Source organism: Phalaenopsis equestris, unplaced genomic scaffold, assembly GCF_001263595.1.
Source record: "Phalaenopsis equestris unplaced genomic scaffold, ASM126359v1 Scaffold000593, whole genome shotgun sequence".
Classification (NCBI taxonomy): Eukaryota; Viridiplantae; Streptophyta; class Magnoliopsida; order Asparagales; family Orchidaceae; genus Phalaenopsis; species Phalaenopsis equestris.
The window spans coordinates 61,599-77,249 of NW_018165033.1; the positions used below are offsets into that span (position 1 = coordinate 61,599).

Consider the following 15,651-nt stretch of genomic DNA (forward strand, 5'->3'; position numbering starts at 1 on the left):
CCGTCCACTTTTCTGGAGCTAGTATGGTCAGAGAACCTTGCTCGAGATTTGAAGGAGTTGAGCCACTCAGAGATCGTTCAAAACACAGCCCAATTTAACCTAATAGCGGCGCAATCTACCCATCTTCATGGCTTGGTGCTGAATAAATCAGATAGTTCTCTGACTAAGGAGAACAAGAGAATTGCCTCGTTGGAAGCCAATATACGAGAAGTTAAGAATGATGAAAAATTCCTCCGACTAAAGCTTAAGAGTTTTGTCACAGAGAATAAAGATTCGGCTGGAATGTTAGAGCACCTTATAAAAAGAACATGATAAACTAAAAGAGGTGGTTCCATTCTTCTTTTAAGGAGGAGCACATAGAGGACTTAGCAAAAATTTAGGTGTGGCATTGATTGCTTACTTAATAGGTTTATTCACCACGGCTTGATTGATGCAAATTTTTCCCAGGTGAATGAATTTGTGATGCTTATTCCCAAAAAATTCAAAGATACCTCAAAGGAGGAGGATGAGGAAGGTGGCAAAGACAAAGATCGCTCGGCAACTCGTTCTCTTATACTTAACAAAAAATTTGCATGCCTTTTTTTTATTAGTCAAAGGAAATTAATATAGGTAATTGTAAATGTTTCAGTATATAAAAAAAAATATTTGACATTTATGTGCTTGTTTTATGATATCCATGATAGATTTTTGGCTATTCGTTATTTATTCAACTAGGAAGAGTGTCAGTCATTTTTATTTTCTTTTTATTTTTTTATCGACCAATAGACATGCTTCGTTTAAACTGTTCAATTGGATTTTCACCCCCGAAGAGACTCGCATCTGGGGTGATTTTTATAAAGTCTCGTGGATCTTGTCACTGGTATATATTGAATCACCTTTAGGGCTTAATCTTAAACATAAACAAGGCATCTTCACATTGATCGACTAAGATTCATGTGATCGACCAATAAAATCTATCGAATAAAAAAACATAATTTCTTTTTTTTTATCGAGTTGTTTACATCAATTATTTGCTCTTATGCAAAATTGTGTCATCACTAACCCTCAACGCGTCTGATCAATTGGATATTTGTCATGGCCATGTTTACTCCTTATACTAGACATGAATCTTGTCAATACCTATGAGAGTAACCTCCAGGACATATTTCCTGGATGATTTACACTATACTCTTTCACGGATCTTGTCACCAGCGAGCTCAGAACCATCTCTAGAAACCTGACCACCTCCACCTTGGGAATTTGGGTTTGCAACACAAAGCAGTATAAAAAAATAAATTAATCTATTGTAGCCATTCATTCTGTGATTCATACATTTTCACTCCAATTTGAGCTCACGGAGCATTGAAAAATGGTTGTCGAACTTCATACAGACAGTTATTTTTCTTTTCTCATAACCTCTGATGAGACAGCTTTAAAGATTGCTTTCACTGGGATCTGAATTTTTCCTTTCCTTTTTGTAAATCTGGTTGCTGAGTTTTCTAGCCACAGTGTCGAGTTGTCATGCCATGGTGTCGATTTGTCTTAACGTGAGCCCTTAGCAAGCTTTTGTTGGACAAATTGTGTTGGAATCATTAACCGTCCCTACTATAAAAAGGGGGAGGGGATCTGACAATTGCACTCATACTCGAGATAAGTTAAATAATGTGAGAATTTTGTTGACTGTGTTGATCAGAGGAGAAGGTGATTTTTCATCGACAGACATGATGGGCCTTACGAGGGCCAAGCACTAGCTTTACTTTTTCTTCGAGCCAAGGTCAAAGGTGCGGACTTTCTCCGAGTAGGGTGTTGCATGCAACATAGTCGCGAATCGACATCAACAAAAATTCCTCTTTTTGAACGGTTGCAGTGAGCCCTGACGAAAGGTTGTGTTGAGTACAGCCAATCAACGGTTGTTGCCAAGAGAAGTCGACTTCTTAGTGCTAGTGGTACAAGAGTGGGACTTGGAAGGCCGCCTAGCAATTGTATCTTCCCACTCTCCATCGTCTTCCCGTACGAAGAAAAATATGAGAATGTGAAGAAACGGAGTGTAAAGAATGCCCTTGGCGAGGGCTTGTTGACTGAAGTCTACCAAAGCTTTCAGCAAAAGCTTGAAAGATAGTTCTCATCTCAGAAGAATTGTAAAGGGTCTACCTTTTGTATTTACTATTCTATGTATGTTTTGTACCTTTCAATCGAGATAAATGAAATGTTTGCTTCTTATTTTATATGGTTGCTACTAGTTTAGTCATTCAAACATTTAGTGGGGTTAAGCCCTTCATTTCCCAATGTACATGTGGCTGCTTGTAATATCGAAGTGGTCACTAATTAGAACTCTGACTCTAGCCATAATGGCTTCGGCTCTCCCTTAGTTTTGGGTTTTGCTATGGTGTTTATGATAAAAAAGATTTTGATTGTCTCTCGACCTCTACCCTTCATCCTCTGCATTCCTCTTCTTCAATCATGGGTCGGTTGATGTCAATTTGGCTAGGGCAAAATTTGTGAAAGATTCCTCGCCAGTGATATGGTTGTTGGCCATCTCCAACATCTTGGAAAAAAAACTTTGGTTCAAGCATATTCAAGTCATACTTAAAGCGCCCGTTTCTATCCCTTTGTGCCAGAGCAATATAGGCTATCAGTAGTTGAAAATCTTACACTTCTAACATCTTCTAAATTTGGGTGATGTAAGATTGCAAGCTTTCGTTCTCCCTCTGCATGATTTGCACCAAAACCTGTATTTTCTTCCTTGACTTCTGCATATTGGCAAAGTGCGCTAGAAAAAGATTCCTGAACTCAGCAAAGGTTGGGATAATTACGACCGATAGAGCATGAAACCAGTGAAGAGCTTATTCTTTAAGTGTCATCAAGAAGAAGTGGCATTATACGGCGTCTTTGATTTGCAAGATTCCAACCAATGATTAGAAAGGCACTAGGTGGACTGTCAGATCACTCCTTCCTTTGTAAAGATCTAGATGGGGAATTCTCAACTTTATCGGCAATATAGCGTCCAGGATTTGTCAAGTGAAATTGCCAGGGGCGGGCTGAACTAGAGCTTCAGCACATTCTATTCAATGTCTAACCAACGACATAAATATGATGCTAGCTAACTGTGGGGAATCTCCTCTCCCTTTAGTTGCCTACTTACTGACGCATCTGATCGGTTTCGGCAACTGCTCTGGGGTAACTCTCTGAGAGTGAGTTCCTCGAGATTCAACCCCTACGAGTGCAAGCTGATCGTTTATTTGTATGATTGCTTGTCGAAGGACCTCGAATTAATCCATCATCGGCTTTCACAGCTCCTAGACTTGTTCTTGAATCTCCTGATTCACAGATTCTCTGTTGAATTCCATCATTCCGGGATTCCTCTGCTGTGATTTTCCTTCACAATTGGCTCCGCTTCTCCTCCGAGGCATATCCACACTCACCACACCACCTTTTAGAATGGTGAATCATAATTTATCTTCTTGAAAGACACATCCCAAGAGTTAGAGCTGAGAGGAGAGAAGTGAAAGAAAAAATTCAAGAGCATCATAAAATCTCAAACTGACGGGGTGTTAAAAGTGAGGATCCCCAAGTGAAAGAATATAAAAGTCTTATTATTGATGTTATAACCTTCTATATATATGGGTCTCTTGAGTAAAATTACATATAAAGAAAGATCAGTTTCTATAACTGCCTGAATGACTTAATTGACACATTTGTTGGTTTTGTCGGTCGAAAGCCTCCGTCACTCGATACCCCATGTTGGTCGGCTCCACTGAATCAGATCGATTGCTTGCCAATGAAATTTGTTTTCCCTAGCTCATAACCCCGTTTGGACACATCTATTTTGGGACGTTTGATTGTCTTGAGATTCGTACTGACATATTTGTCATATAAGGGATGGGTGCTCATATGTTTTGATACTTTATTCATACCACACATTATTGTCTTTCAAACTCATTTAAAAAAAATTATTCTTCACCTATAAAAATAACAGTCATAACTGTCAAAAATATTATCTTATATTACAAATGTTAACCATTTTACATTCTCTAACCCTCAAATTATAAGTTTAAAATTTAGTTAGCTTATTTTTCTACATAAAATCTTAATGATTTATTGGCATTGTAAAAATGTCAATAAAATAATCATTTTTTAGCTTAAAACCTTGGAAGTACGTAATGAGAAGGAATATCTAGCAAATATTTGCGTCCCACTTAGACATCTTACAAGAATAAAATGGGCAAATGAAATATCTAACAAGAAAAGGGCATTAAAGAGTTTTTAAAACTAAAATTTAAGATGGAATATTGTGATCATAATTTGATTACGATGAATTTCAAATTTCTTAGATTTATTTGGACAATTATAATAATTAAAAATTTAAATAATATTTTTGTTGTACACATTAACAAATTTTAAAATTTGTAAAAAATCATCCTAATAACATTAGTTGAGTATCCAAATACGTTTTGACTTTAAAATTTAATAGTTGGCCTAATGCCTCGTTAAAATTACAAGACTACATATTATGAAAAGATTTCCACTTTATTTGATTCCCCCCGTGCAGAACTTTGAAACTTTTAAGAACTTCTAATAATATTAAATGTTGATTGTTTTAATTACTAAAATTTGATTGTTCCTAGATTTTAAGCAATCATTTTAATGAAATTAGCCCACCCCAACAGCACAAATCTAATATGACAGTCAAATTTGACAAATATTTCATTTCTGACTGCTGCTGAGCCGATGATAAAAATGAAAAACCATGGCATTAACTTTTACTGCATCGTCAGGTAAATTTTTCAAGAGCTCAAATGAAAACAATGCGAAAAACGAAATATCAGGTTTTAGAGATTTCGAAGATGTTTGCAGACACCATAATCATTACTGACTTTCAAAAGGCACATTCCCAAGCATAACAGCCAAATTCTGATATATTTAGATATCTAATATCTAAATTTTACTGTTTACACTTAAGCCACCAAGTGTAATATTTTAACTTATAAATAAAAAAAATTAAAATACGCATTTTTCATGCATAAATAAGATGATATATATATAAAAATTGAAGTTTGGGTTAGATGTATAAATACATTGAGAATTAAGTGATATAAATATAAATCTTCCTAAGCTTTAATATATATGTGTGTGTAAAAACTAAAATTTAGGTGTCATGTAAATACACGAGAATTGAGTGGTGTAAATCTTCCACGATAAAAATATCAAACCAAATAATAAAATCTAGAAAATTCATCATCTTTTATAACATGTAATTTCTAACTTCAGGCAACAAAATGGGTCCAGAGCTTACTAGTAAGCATCTCGTCCAGAGCTTACTACTAAGCATCTCGTAAAACAGGATAATGAAAATATGACCATCTTGGCTTACACATGTGTCAATAACCATGCCCCCCAGTTTTCCATGATTATAAGAAAAATAGAAAAATGAACATATCTATATCTATCTATCTATATATAGATTGATATTGGAACTTACTAAAAATCATGGTGTGTTTATACGTTATGGTTAGAAGAACCGAGCAGGCGTGACTCAGTGGATGTTTCTTCCAAATTAACGTCAGAATTAGTCCTTGAAGACATTTTGTTCCACTCATTCTCGACGCGGAAGAAAATCCATTGGAAACGGCGAAATATTTCCAATGCGGTTATGGCGAAAACTGTGAGGTAGTTGTGGCGGAGATGAGCTGACAGCTTGTAAGTCCATGTGCACCTAAGAACCAGATTGCTGCTGAGCACCCAGCAGTGCACCTGCAAATCAGATGACATTATTTTATGATAAAAAGCCCAGTTTGGGATCATTTTTTTGCTATTTATTTGTAATTCTATTTAAAAAAAAATTCGTTAACTGCGTTATCAACAATTTTATATTGGGAGATTTACATACATAACACTCAACTCCCATGCATTTACATGTCAAACATGTATAATTCAGTTCTTACATGTATGCCACCTTATCCATATGATTGAAAAAGATGTATTTGAACTTTTTAAAAGTTAGAATAGAGACATTTTTAATGTGATATGAAAGATTTGGGTGGTATAAATATAAAAAGTAAAATCTTAGTGTTCGATGTGTAAATATATAAGAGTTGGGTGATATGCATGTAAATTTCATTTTTATTTCTATTTTTAAAATAAATCAAGTTCCTTTTAAAAGCTCTTAAAAATAAAAACATTAAATGACTTGGAGGTATTTTGAGTGTTTTTAAAATAATAATCAATGCCAACCCCCACCACTAACAACATAGGCCAATGATTTACCATCTACCATTATTGTCCTGCTGGCAGCCACCACCGCCACCGCAAAACTCAACTTATTTGATATTCAATAAAACAAAAAAAACATGCTTTGAAGATACTAAATATATTTTATTTTGATCTCAAAATATAAAAAAATAAAGTAAAAATGACCTCATACCCACATACGCCCATACAAAAGGCGGGAGACCAGATTTGGATTCCTGAACTTGAATACGGATGAGAAAATGCTGTATATGAAAGCATGGGCGTTAAGAAGATTTAAACCAAGCAGCCAACTATGGGTAAGAAAGAAATAATTAGCTTACCTCAGATCCCAGTCTCGGGTAATATCCCAGTAGAAAGAATACAATGAGTTCAAGATACAGAAGAAGAGCCATAGAGGACGATAAAAGTTTGTCCACTTCACAGGCAAAACATGATATTTGAGAGCGGACAGAAATATCACCGGGACTGCCGTCGAGTACTTCAGAGCTGAACAGCAACAAAGAAGATTGCGAAGGGCAGATGAGAAAATAGATGCTAGTCAAACAACATTATTGAAAATTTTCCAATTATTTACCATTTTACATTGAAGTCTTCAAGATAATTCTCTTATTGAGGAATACTTTCAGCATTTGTTTTTTCATTGTAATCATTCATTTTAAATCATAAGAGTTGCATCACAATCTTCTATATAAAATATTCAAATTAAAGCTATTACATCACATATTTTAATTATATTAAAATAAAATTGTTAGTATCACCCGCCAAAATAACAGATCATAACTCATTCTTAATTTAGTCAATCCTATGAACTTCAAAGTTACAAAAGTAAAAATGTACAATGCAGATATTAGGGCAACCAGTTCAAAACTTGGAAATTTATTTGAATTTTAATTTATTTTGAATTTCAGACATTCACATGTGCATGCCTAAGATGTTATGTCACCCTATTAGGAAAGTTTTTTGGCGATATATATTCAGTTATTTACTTTACAGTTTCCAAGAACATTTGCATTACATTGTGCCTAATGAAAATGTATTATTGTTCCATGAATTCCTCGAAATAACATATAGATTGGCATGTCATCTATTGGATTGTAGTCAACTTCTGTTATTTGTGTGAGAACAAGCGTTTTCAAATGTTTCAATTCTTCCTCCAACTATATTTATACATTTCCCGAAATTAAACATACTTAGATATAACTTCAATTAATTGTTTTTTCTAATTTTTCTAAAATGACCCTCAAGTTGAACTCTACTTCTAGTTAAGTTTAACAAATGATTATATCAACTAAAACCCAAAACATGATGTAAACCAACTAAGCAGAGAAAACTTAATAGCCTTCTATTTGAAATAAATAAAAAAATTTACACACACAACAGAAATTCATGGACTCCATAAAGATCGTAGAAAATTTAGACTCAACGCTCACGCTTATGACCAATAACAAAAATTGTTGGATGACTACGAGAGAAATATCAACCCTATAACGTGAACAAGAAGATAACATCTACTAAAATTATTCAAGTCACTCGCTTAAATCCAATTGAAACTCAGAAATAAAAAAAAAAAAAAGACTCCTAGAGCATAAATTAAAATTTATAAGAAACCTATTAAAATTTTGCAGTTGACTTGAAGATAGCTATTTTATGCTTCAAAAATTTGCAGGAGAAAAAGGATTTATAAACAGAAGTAGCATACCATTCAAAAGAGAGGATCTTTCTTTTGTATCCATGTATTGACGCAAACATTGGAAAAAGCGGCACAAGTAAGGAAAGACCAGGACTAAAGGGATTGCAATAGAATGACTTCCACATATGGAATCAGCTTCAAACCATGCAATGGTAGCAACCTGGAAATCCTCAATTAATAAAATATTATTGCAGAGTAAAAGAAATAACATCTCAAAAAGATTGGTGTATGAGAAAGATGGCTTCACTTTAAAAGCAATGGATATAAACAATTAAAAAATTTATCACGAGAGCTTCAAATGGTCATATTAGAAGTCAAATAATAATCCACACAAAAAGGAGCAAATTAATGATCTAAAATTCCTTCTATTACCATGTGAGATAAATTAGAGTAATCTTTGTTTACTTTCTATTAATATGCTTATTAAGATTATGAGTTTGTGAATTAAATTTTTAACATTTATAGAATAGAGGATCAAGGATGCTTGCTTTAACATTTATCAGTGAAACCTTTTTCACTTTACCAGCAATTTCAATTCTACAATAAAACCTATGGCATAGAAGCAATTCTTTCCCTCTAACCCATGGAGGAGATGTTAAGTGCCCGTTTAAGCTAGAGAAATCAATTACTTGTCCTGGGTTTGGAGTACGTGGCTATAATACAATAGACCAGTTTATAACAATAAAAGTATAAAACCTCCATCCAAATTTGAAACACTGGAACAGGTTGTATAGAAATGTAAAGACTAAAAATAAAATCTCAAACAAATCTAGAACCTTTAGCATGTAATCTTTGCTAGTCCCAAGATTAAAAAATTAAGAAGTACTATGTGAAACATGCACTCATGAGTTAGTGCACAAATTACGAAGCAAATTTGTTTCCAAACACAAAGAATCTGATTCTTTGATCAACTCTAATGTCGCTCAGGCCGCTTACAGCTGGAGTACAGTCCGATCTTATAATGTTACCATGGCAGTAATTGTCAGTTTGAAAGTGTTCAAGGATTTCTTTGTTATTTTCATATTTGCCACGTTATTTTAACCTAGTCAATTGGTTGCCATTTCATTATAATTTATGCTGAGGATTATACAGTCCTGTGCAAAGGAAAAATTCCTACAAACAACTTACTTAGAGCTGTATTAGTGTTTGGATGATTTAAGAAAATTGTATTGACTTCTGTGGTAAGGTGACTCAGACCAAGAGGCTCAATCAGTAGTAGTCGCGACACTTACCAAATCACATAATAATCTGAAAAAATATCTATTAGCAACTAGACAATGTTTGATTAGTTCAGTAAAATAAAAATAAAAAAAAAAGCATTTTCAAAAGTCAAATTCACAGTTAACAGGAAAATTTATCAAGTTAAAGATAATCATGTGAATTCATATCTCTAAATCTTGTCATCAAAGATGACACACAGTAATCGCTTCGACGAAAATTTTACTATTGCACTCACCTGATGGTTTACCATCCGACAAACAGACCGCTCCAGATCGGAGAGCACCTGGTAAGCAATTGAGTCATGAATGATTAAATGGGCTAAATCAAAAAAAACAGAAGCAGATTAAACATGGCACAAACGAAAACAAAAATAGTATTAGATCAAATACAAGAATTTAAATATTTGCAAAAAAAATGACAAAACAATTGGTTGAAATAATATTTGTAAGACTCAGTCTAGCCCATCTTCAAGAGTCGACCTAATCTAAATTTATCTTGACACCTCCTTATGCATTGCTTGACCAAGGTCACCCTAAATTGCTTTAAGTGGGTTTAAACAATCAAGGATTGACACTCTGTTAACCAGGGAAAAACCCCAATCAAACTCTAGTCCTAGCACCCTTTGGGTCACCCATTAAGGTATTAGAGACACCGATTGTGTTTGAACTCTAGTCCCAATGTGTCTCAACTTTAGAGTCCAAAAGCTTACGTTTGAGCTGATCTAAAATTGAATACATTGAATGTCATTTTAATAGAGTAGATCTAGTGGTGTGGTTGTAATAATGGGTGATCAAGTCATTATAAGGAGTGAACATTTTAAAAATCTCGGGTCTACTGTTCAAAGTGATGCTGACATAGACGAGGATGTTATTAGTAAAATTTAAGTTGGATGGTTGAAGTGGAAGAATGCATCGGGCCTAAATGCATCGGGCATGTGATAGAAAAGTACTCTTTAGACTTAATGGAAAATTTAATAAGATGATGGTGAGATCTATAATGCTTTATTGCGTAGAATGTTAGTATATGTAAAAGAGAAGCATAAAATTAAGATAAGTATTGCTGAGATGATAATGTTCAGATGGAAGAGTGGTTTTACACATAGAGACAAAATGTGAAACGAATATATACCTTAAAGGGTTAAAGTAGCTCCAATGGAAAACAAGATTATAGGGAGTCGCCTTAGATTGTTTAGTTACATTAACGTCAACCATCTGATGGCCTAATTAGGAGAGTAGATGTTTTAGATTTGACTTACGTTAAGAAAGATAGAGGTAGACCAAAAAAGACGAGATTGTTATATAAAAATTGATCTTAGCTTATTAGAACTAAGTGAAAATACGTCACTTAATAAAACATAATGGAGAAAAAGGATTCATGTTGTTGACCGACCAAAGCTTGTTGTTCTATATGCTTAATTTTCTTTAATATTTTAAATGTATAAAATTCTTCACATATGCTAAATATTTTTTTAAGATAAACATCAAATTAATTTTTATAAGATAAAAATCAAATTAATAAGGTAATATAATGAGATCATTTCAGAAATAGATTTATGATTCTAATAAATAATGTTTTTAGCCTCCCAAAAATTATTTATGGCATTTATGAGTACTAAAAACAATAAATTTTCCCACACAGCCTCACGCCTTAGTCTTGTTAGGATGACACGTGACCTGAATGCATCTAGGTAAGTGAAGTATCCATAATTATGCAATGTTGTAATATCTTAAATTGGTGTTGTGATACATGTTGTGATCAAAATATGGTTATAATGATAATTTGTTTTGCAACAGACTAAGAACACCAAGCTTTGGTGGATAAAAGAAATTATTATCTTGGCTTAATGCTTGCTTAATTTTTTTAATATTTTAAGACTCTATATCTATAATTGCTCTATGATGACCTAGAAATAACGTGTAATCGAGAAGCCACATGTGATTAAATTTTTACTTGAATTTTACTCTACTAAAATTAACCCAATTTTTTTATCCGGAAAAATTGCATGACAAATCTCTTAGACTTTTTAAAATATAAAAAGATTACATTCTATCCTTGCCGTAGTAGAATAATTGCTGGACAAGGATGTGGGGCCTCGTAACATAATCAAGCTAATTCACACTCTATTTCAGCCTTGTTAATATGCAAATAGTTAAGCTTCATATTAAGGTAAATAACTAAATAAAAATCATTGCATGATATACCTATAAGAGTTAATCATGTGAGCCACTCTAAATGCATAATATAGACTTCTGTACAAAGCATCACTTTCTAAAACATGCCCAGGTAGGTCTAGTGCCATGCCTAACCTAGCATGATATAAGACCAAATGCCCGGCTTCTTGGTCTTCAATAATCGAGGTTGTAATTCATATGATAGGCATTTTCCTTATCAAGTGGAGGATCAACCATATATACCCATTTGTCCTTAAAGCCTAGAACTTATTGTAGGCTCAATATATCAACATTTTTATGTACGATGCATCTAAGGAACTCTTTTAAGTTGTAATGGAATGAAAGGTTTATCAAGGCAGATGTTTTCTATGATGTATCAGAACTTCATTCTAAGCATCTCTTTATACATGTTTATGGATTACAAGTCCTCCAAAAGTGTCGTGCATCAAAGCAGATCCCCTATGGTGTCATGAGTTGACTATGAGCATTTCCATCCAAATTCGTGTAAATGTAAGAACCCAATATCGTAGTGATATCCTAACTCCAATCTAAATATCTCCCTCTAGAGGTTGAGGGGCTATAAAGCCTCAACAACTCTTTTTCTACCCTTTATGCATATCCTCCATAATTTTTAAGTGCAATCTTCCAATCCTCATATTATTTTGAATTTTATTTACTAGTCACTTCTTAGCCTATATGATCTTTCATGCTATATAGGCCAAGCATCTTGATAATATATATATATATATCCTACAAATCCATAACTTTGAGTGCAAGCAAAGCTTCATTAATTGAGAATTTTATCTGTATCATACTTGGAATATAACACCACAATAGCTTGTTCCTATAAGAATCCTCAACGCCAAAATTAAAATAAACACTATTTGATCTCTGGGATACATATATTTAATATTCCTTCCAATGATTAAATATTCTTTAAAGCAATACCTTTCCATCCTCTCTTTTCCATCAGGAGGTGTCTTTCAAAGGCCACAACATTAAAATACACACTAATGAAATCTGCAAATAAGGCTTGGTGGTATGTGAAATAAGTAGTTGTACAATCTTCATTCAGCTAAAGCCAATAAAAAATAGTATAGAAGCACAAAATGGTATACAGGTGTATCCTGTACAACTGACTCTGACAATTGTATGGATTACATCATGCCCAGGTAGGTCTAGTGCCATGCCTAACCTAGCATGATATAAGACCAAATGCCCGGCTTCTTGGTCTTCAATAATCGAGGTTGTAATTCATATGATAGGCATTTTCCTTATCAAGTGGAGGATCAACCATATATACCCATTTGTCCTTAAAGCCTAGAACTTATTGTAGGCTCAATATATCAACATTTTTATGTACGATGCATCTAAGGAACTCTTTTAAGTTGTAATGGAATGAAAGGTTTATCAAGGCAGATGTTTTCTATGATGTATCAGAACTTCATTCTAAGCATCTCTTTATACATGTTTATGGATTACAAGTCCTCCAAAGGTGTCGTGCATCAAAGCAGATCCCCTATGGTGTAATGAGTTGACTATGAGCATCTCCATCCAAATTCGTGTAAATGTAAGACCCCAATAACATAGTGATATCCTGACTCCAATCTAAATATCTCCCGCTAGAGGTTGTGGAGCTATAAAGGGTCTGTTTGGGAGCGCTTTTTAGGTGCGGCGCGGTTATTACACGCAGCTTTTCGCGAAAGTCACCTGTTTGGTTCGCGACTTCGGGCATTCTGGCGGCGGAAGCGGAGTGAAAGCGGGCAGCGACATTACCATCGCGTCTCCCGCTTTCGTCCAAAACTTTTACCCTTTACCCCGCGTCTACCCTTGGTGATTTCCCGCTGCTTCCCCGCGTCTACCCTAAGGTCATTCCTCGCTGCTTCCCTCGCGTCCCCTTCTCCTTCTCCTCTTTCGTTGTCCCTGGACCGACATACCTAAGGTAAGAAGAGCCATTTTCTTCTTCTATTTGCCGATCTGAGGAAGCATGTGCGTTTTGCGGCTCCTACTGTCTTCTCCTTCTCACCTCTTTCCTGTTTCTGCCATTCTTCTTTACTTCCTCTTTCGTGTGGTGGATCTGTAGCTAAATGGCTTCTTCTTATTACTACGATCTTATGGCATACGAAGAACTGCTTCATTTTTTACCTGTATCTGTGGCTCATAAAAGACTCTTACCCGAATCGACCCCTTAGATTTGCGCTAAAATTGGGATTATATGCTATGTTATCTATTTTGCTCCTCACCTGAAATTGGTGCTTCTCGGTTTGGCAAGATGTTTGGCAAGATGTTTGAATATTTTGCTCCTCATTTTAAATGATTGTGCTAATTGGATTTTGCGGATGCTCTTCTCGGTTTTATAGGTATTTTCTGTATTCCATTCTAGACATGTTTTTCACATGCAAAAAAAGAAAGAAGAACATCTGCTCTGGAGAGTTTTTGGGATTTTGTTTTATTGCTGGAAACATTTTTAGTTGCTTTACCTTCAAACTATCGGGGTTTGCTTTGGTTTGGTGTGTTGCAGCTGAACCTTGACATTGATATTTTCTTATTTTTTGTTCTTCGGTTTGATGGAGCTGGGTTTTTTGGAAACCTGCTGGTTGTTTTGCTTGGGTACGCTGAAGCCGAACCCGCAGAAATCCATGATATTTGCCAATTTGTTATGCTGTTTTACATTAGAGATAGTTTGGTGGTTTAAGCATGTATGCACCTGCTGATGGAAGATTCTCGTTTTGGAAGTATTTGAGTGGGGAATTGAATTTAGCTCCAAGTTTTTAGACAGCATATTTGAAAAGAAAATTTGACTGAAAAGTTGGCTCTTTTGAACTCATCAACTTGCTAACTCATATGATTCTCATGTGATACTCATATGATAAATGCTACCCATGTTGTAATTACTTCTCGGTTTGGCTAGTTTCTCGAATATTGGTTTGAACACATCCACTTGGTTATTCATATGGCTCTGTTAAATGGATTTTGTGGATAAATGGATTTTGTGGATGCTCTTCTCGGTTTGGTTATTTTCTGAATTTCATTCTATAGAACATATGGTGTCGTCTTTAAATTTTTAGAAGTTCATCTTGTGATTATTTGCTCTACAAAACACAATTGAACTATGTGCAATTTTCTAGAATTTTTTTAATCCGTTTTTTTATTATTTCTCTTAAGTTACTTTCTCTTATTTGACTTAAGAGGTATAGGTTTCTATATTTCTTTTTTGAGCATAGGTGGTACTCGAGTTTTGGGAAACTCTAATAAGCATTCATGTATTTTACACCATGAATATGAGAAGTTAGACCTAATGTTCGGGGGTGTCGCTGCCACAGGGAAATATGCATGCGCTCCAAGCGAGATGGGATTTGGTGAAACACAGGACAATGTTGCTGTCAGCTTATCAGATGATTCACCTGAATTCCCAAGTCCAGGTCCCACTGAGATTCAATCTACGAACCGCCCTAAGCGATCTAGGTTCGAGAGTAAAAAAAAGGGTGGAGCTGCGACTATCAGAAACCAGATATCATGCCTAATGGATTCTTCCAATGATGCCCCCCATAAAGTGCAGAAAACATCAATTAATGAGGTCGTGGCTATTCTAGAGCAGGATCCGAGTATTGCAGCGGATAATGAGCTATACTACTTTGCTGTTGAGCTGCTTCAAGATTCGGTGCAAAGAGATTTTTTCACAGCAATTGTTAAAGAGCGAAGGGCGTTGTATCTACGACATTTTTTTGAGCGCAGGCAAATTTGAATGGACTTTTTTAGTTGCTATGTCCTTACTTGAATAGTTTATGAGAAGACATGGTTATTTGAACTGTTGTTTATTGAAACTTTTCAGTTTATTTTGTTTTTTACCCCTCGTCTACACCAAATGCTTGTGTTATTACTTGTCACATGTTAAATTATATAGGTCTGCTCCAAATGATGATTAATTTAATACTTTATTTTTTTTTGTCAAAATATGTCCAATATAAATCATTATGGACCCAAACCAAGTACGTCGTAGAAGGAGAAATGCGGCTATCAACTTGCTCGTAGAGTACTACAACACATACATCGACCGTTCCCCCTGTTACACATCATCACAATTTGGAGACAAATGGGTAGCAGAAATGCTGGGCGAGCATCCCACAAGATTTCACAACATGTTCCGCATGACACAAGAATGTGGTACAGATCTTTTAGCAGAACTCGTAGGATCTCATGGCCTCCATGGGTCTATGAGAATGACTGACCGTGAGGTGTTGGCGATTACTCTTTATATATTATCACAGAACGAGTCAATGCGCGGTGCGATGGAACGATTCCAGCACTCATCAGAGACGATTAGCAGGTACTTCTCAGTGG

At 35.0% G+C, this 15,651-nt stretch overlaps 1 protein-coding gene across 8 annotated transcripts in view; it reads right to left on the reverse strand.

Annotated features, from left to right (window-relative positions):
* Positions 1–5,301: 5,301 nt before the first annotated feature.
* Positions 5,302–15,651, reverse strand: part of LOC110029549 (SPX and EXS domain-containing protein 5-like) — an 80,249-nt gene continuing 69,899 nt past the window's right edge. For 7 of the 8 annotated variants that reach the window (XM_020731885.1, XM_020731887.1, XM_020731889.1 and 4 more), the window contains 5 exons: positions 9,375–9,422; positions 7,928–8,078; positions 6,549–6,714; positions 6,401–6,470; positions 5,302–5,730 (listed from right to left, as the gene is read on the reverse strand). In XM_020731885.1, the coding sequence (XP_020587544.1) occupies positions 5,476–5,730; positions 6,401–6,470; positions 6,549–6,714; positions 7,928–8,078; positions 9,375–9,422 (690 nt within the window). In that variant the 3' untranslated portion in view covers positions 5,302–5,475. Of the gene's footprint in view, positions 5,731–6,393; positions 6,471–6,548; positions 6,715–7,927; positions 8,079–9,374; positions 9,423–15,651 lie in introns of all 8 variants that reach the window. The other variant, XM_020731892.1, reaches the window with a different exon arrangement.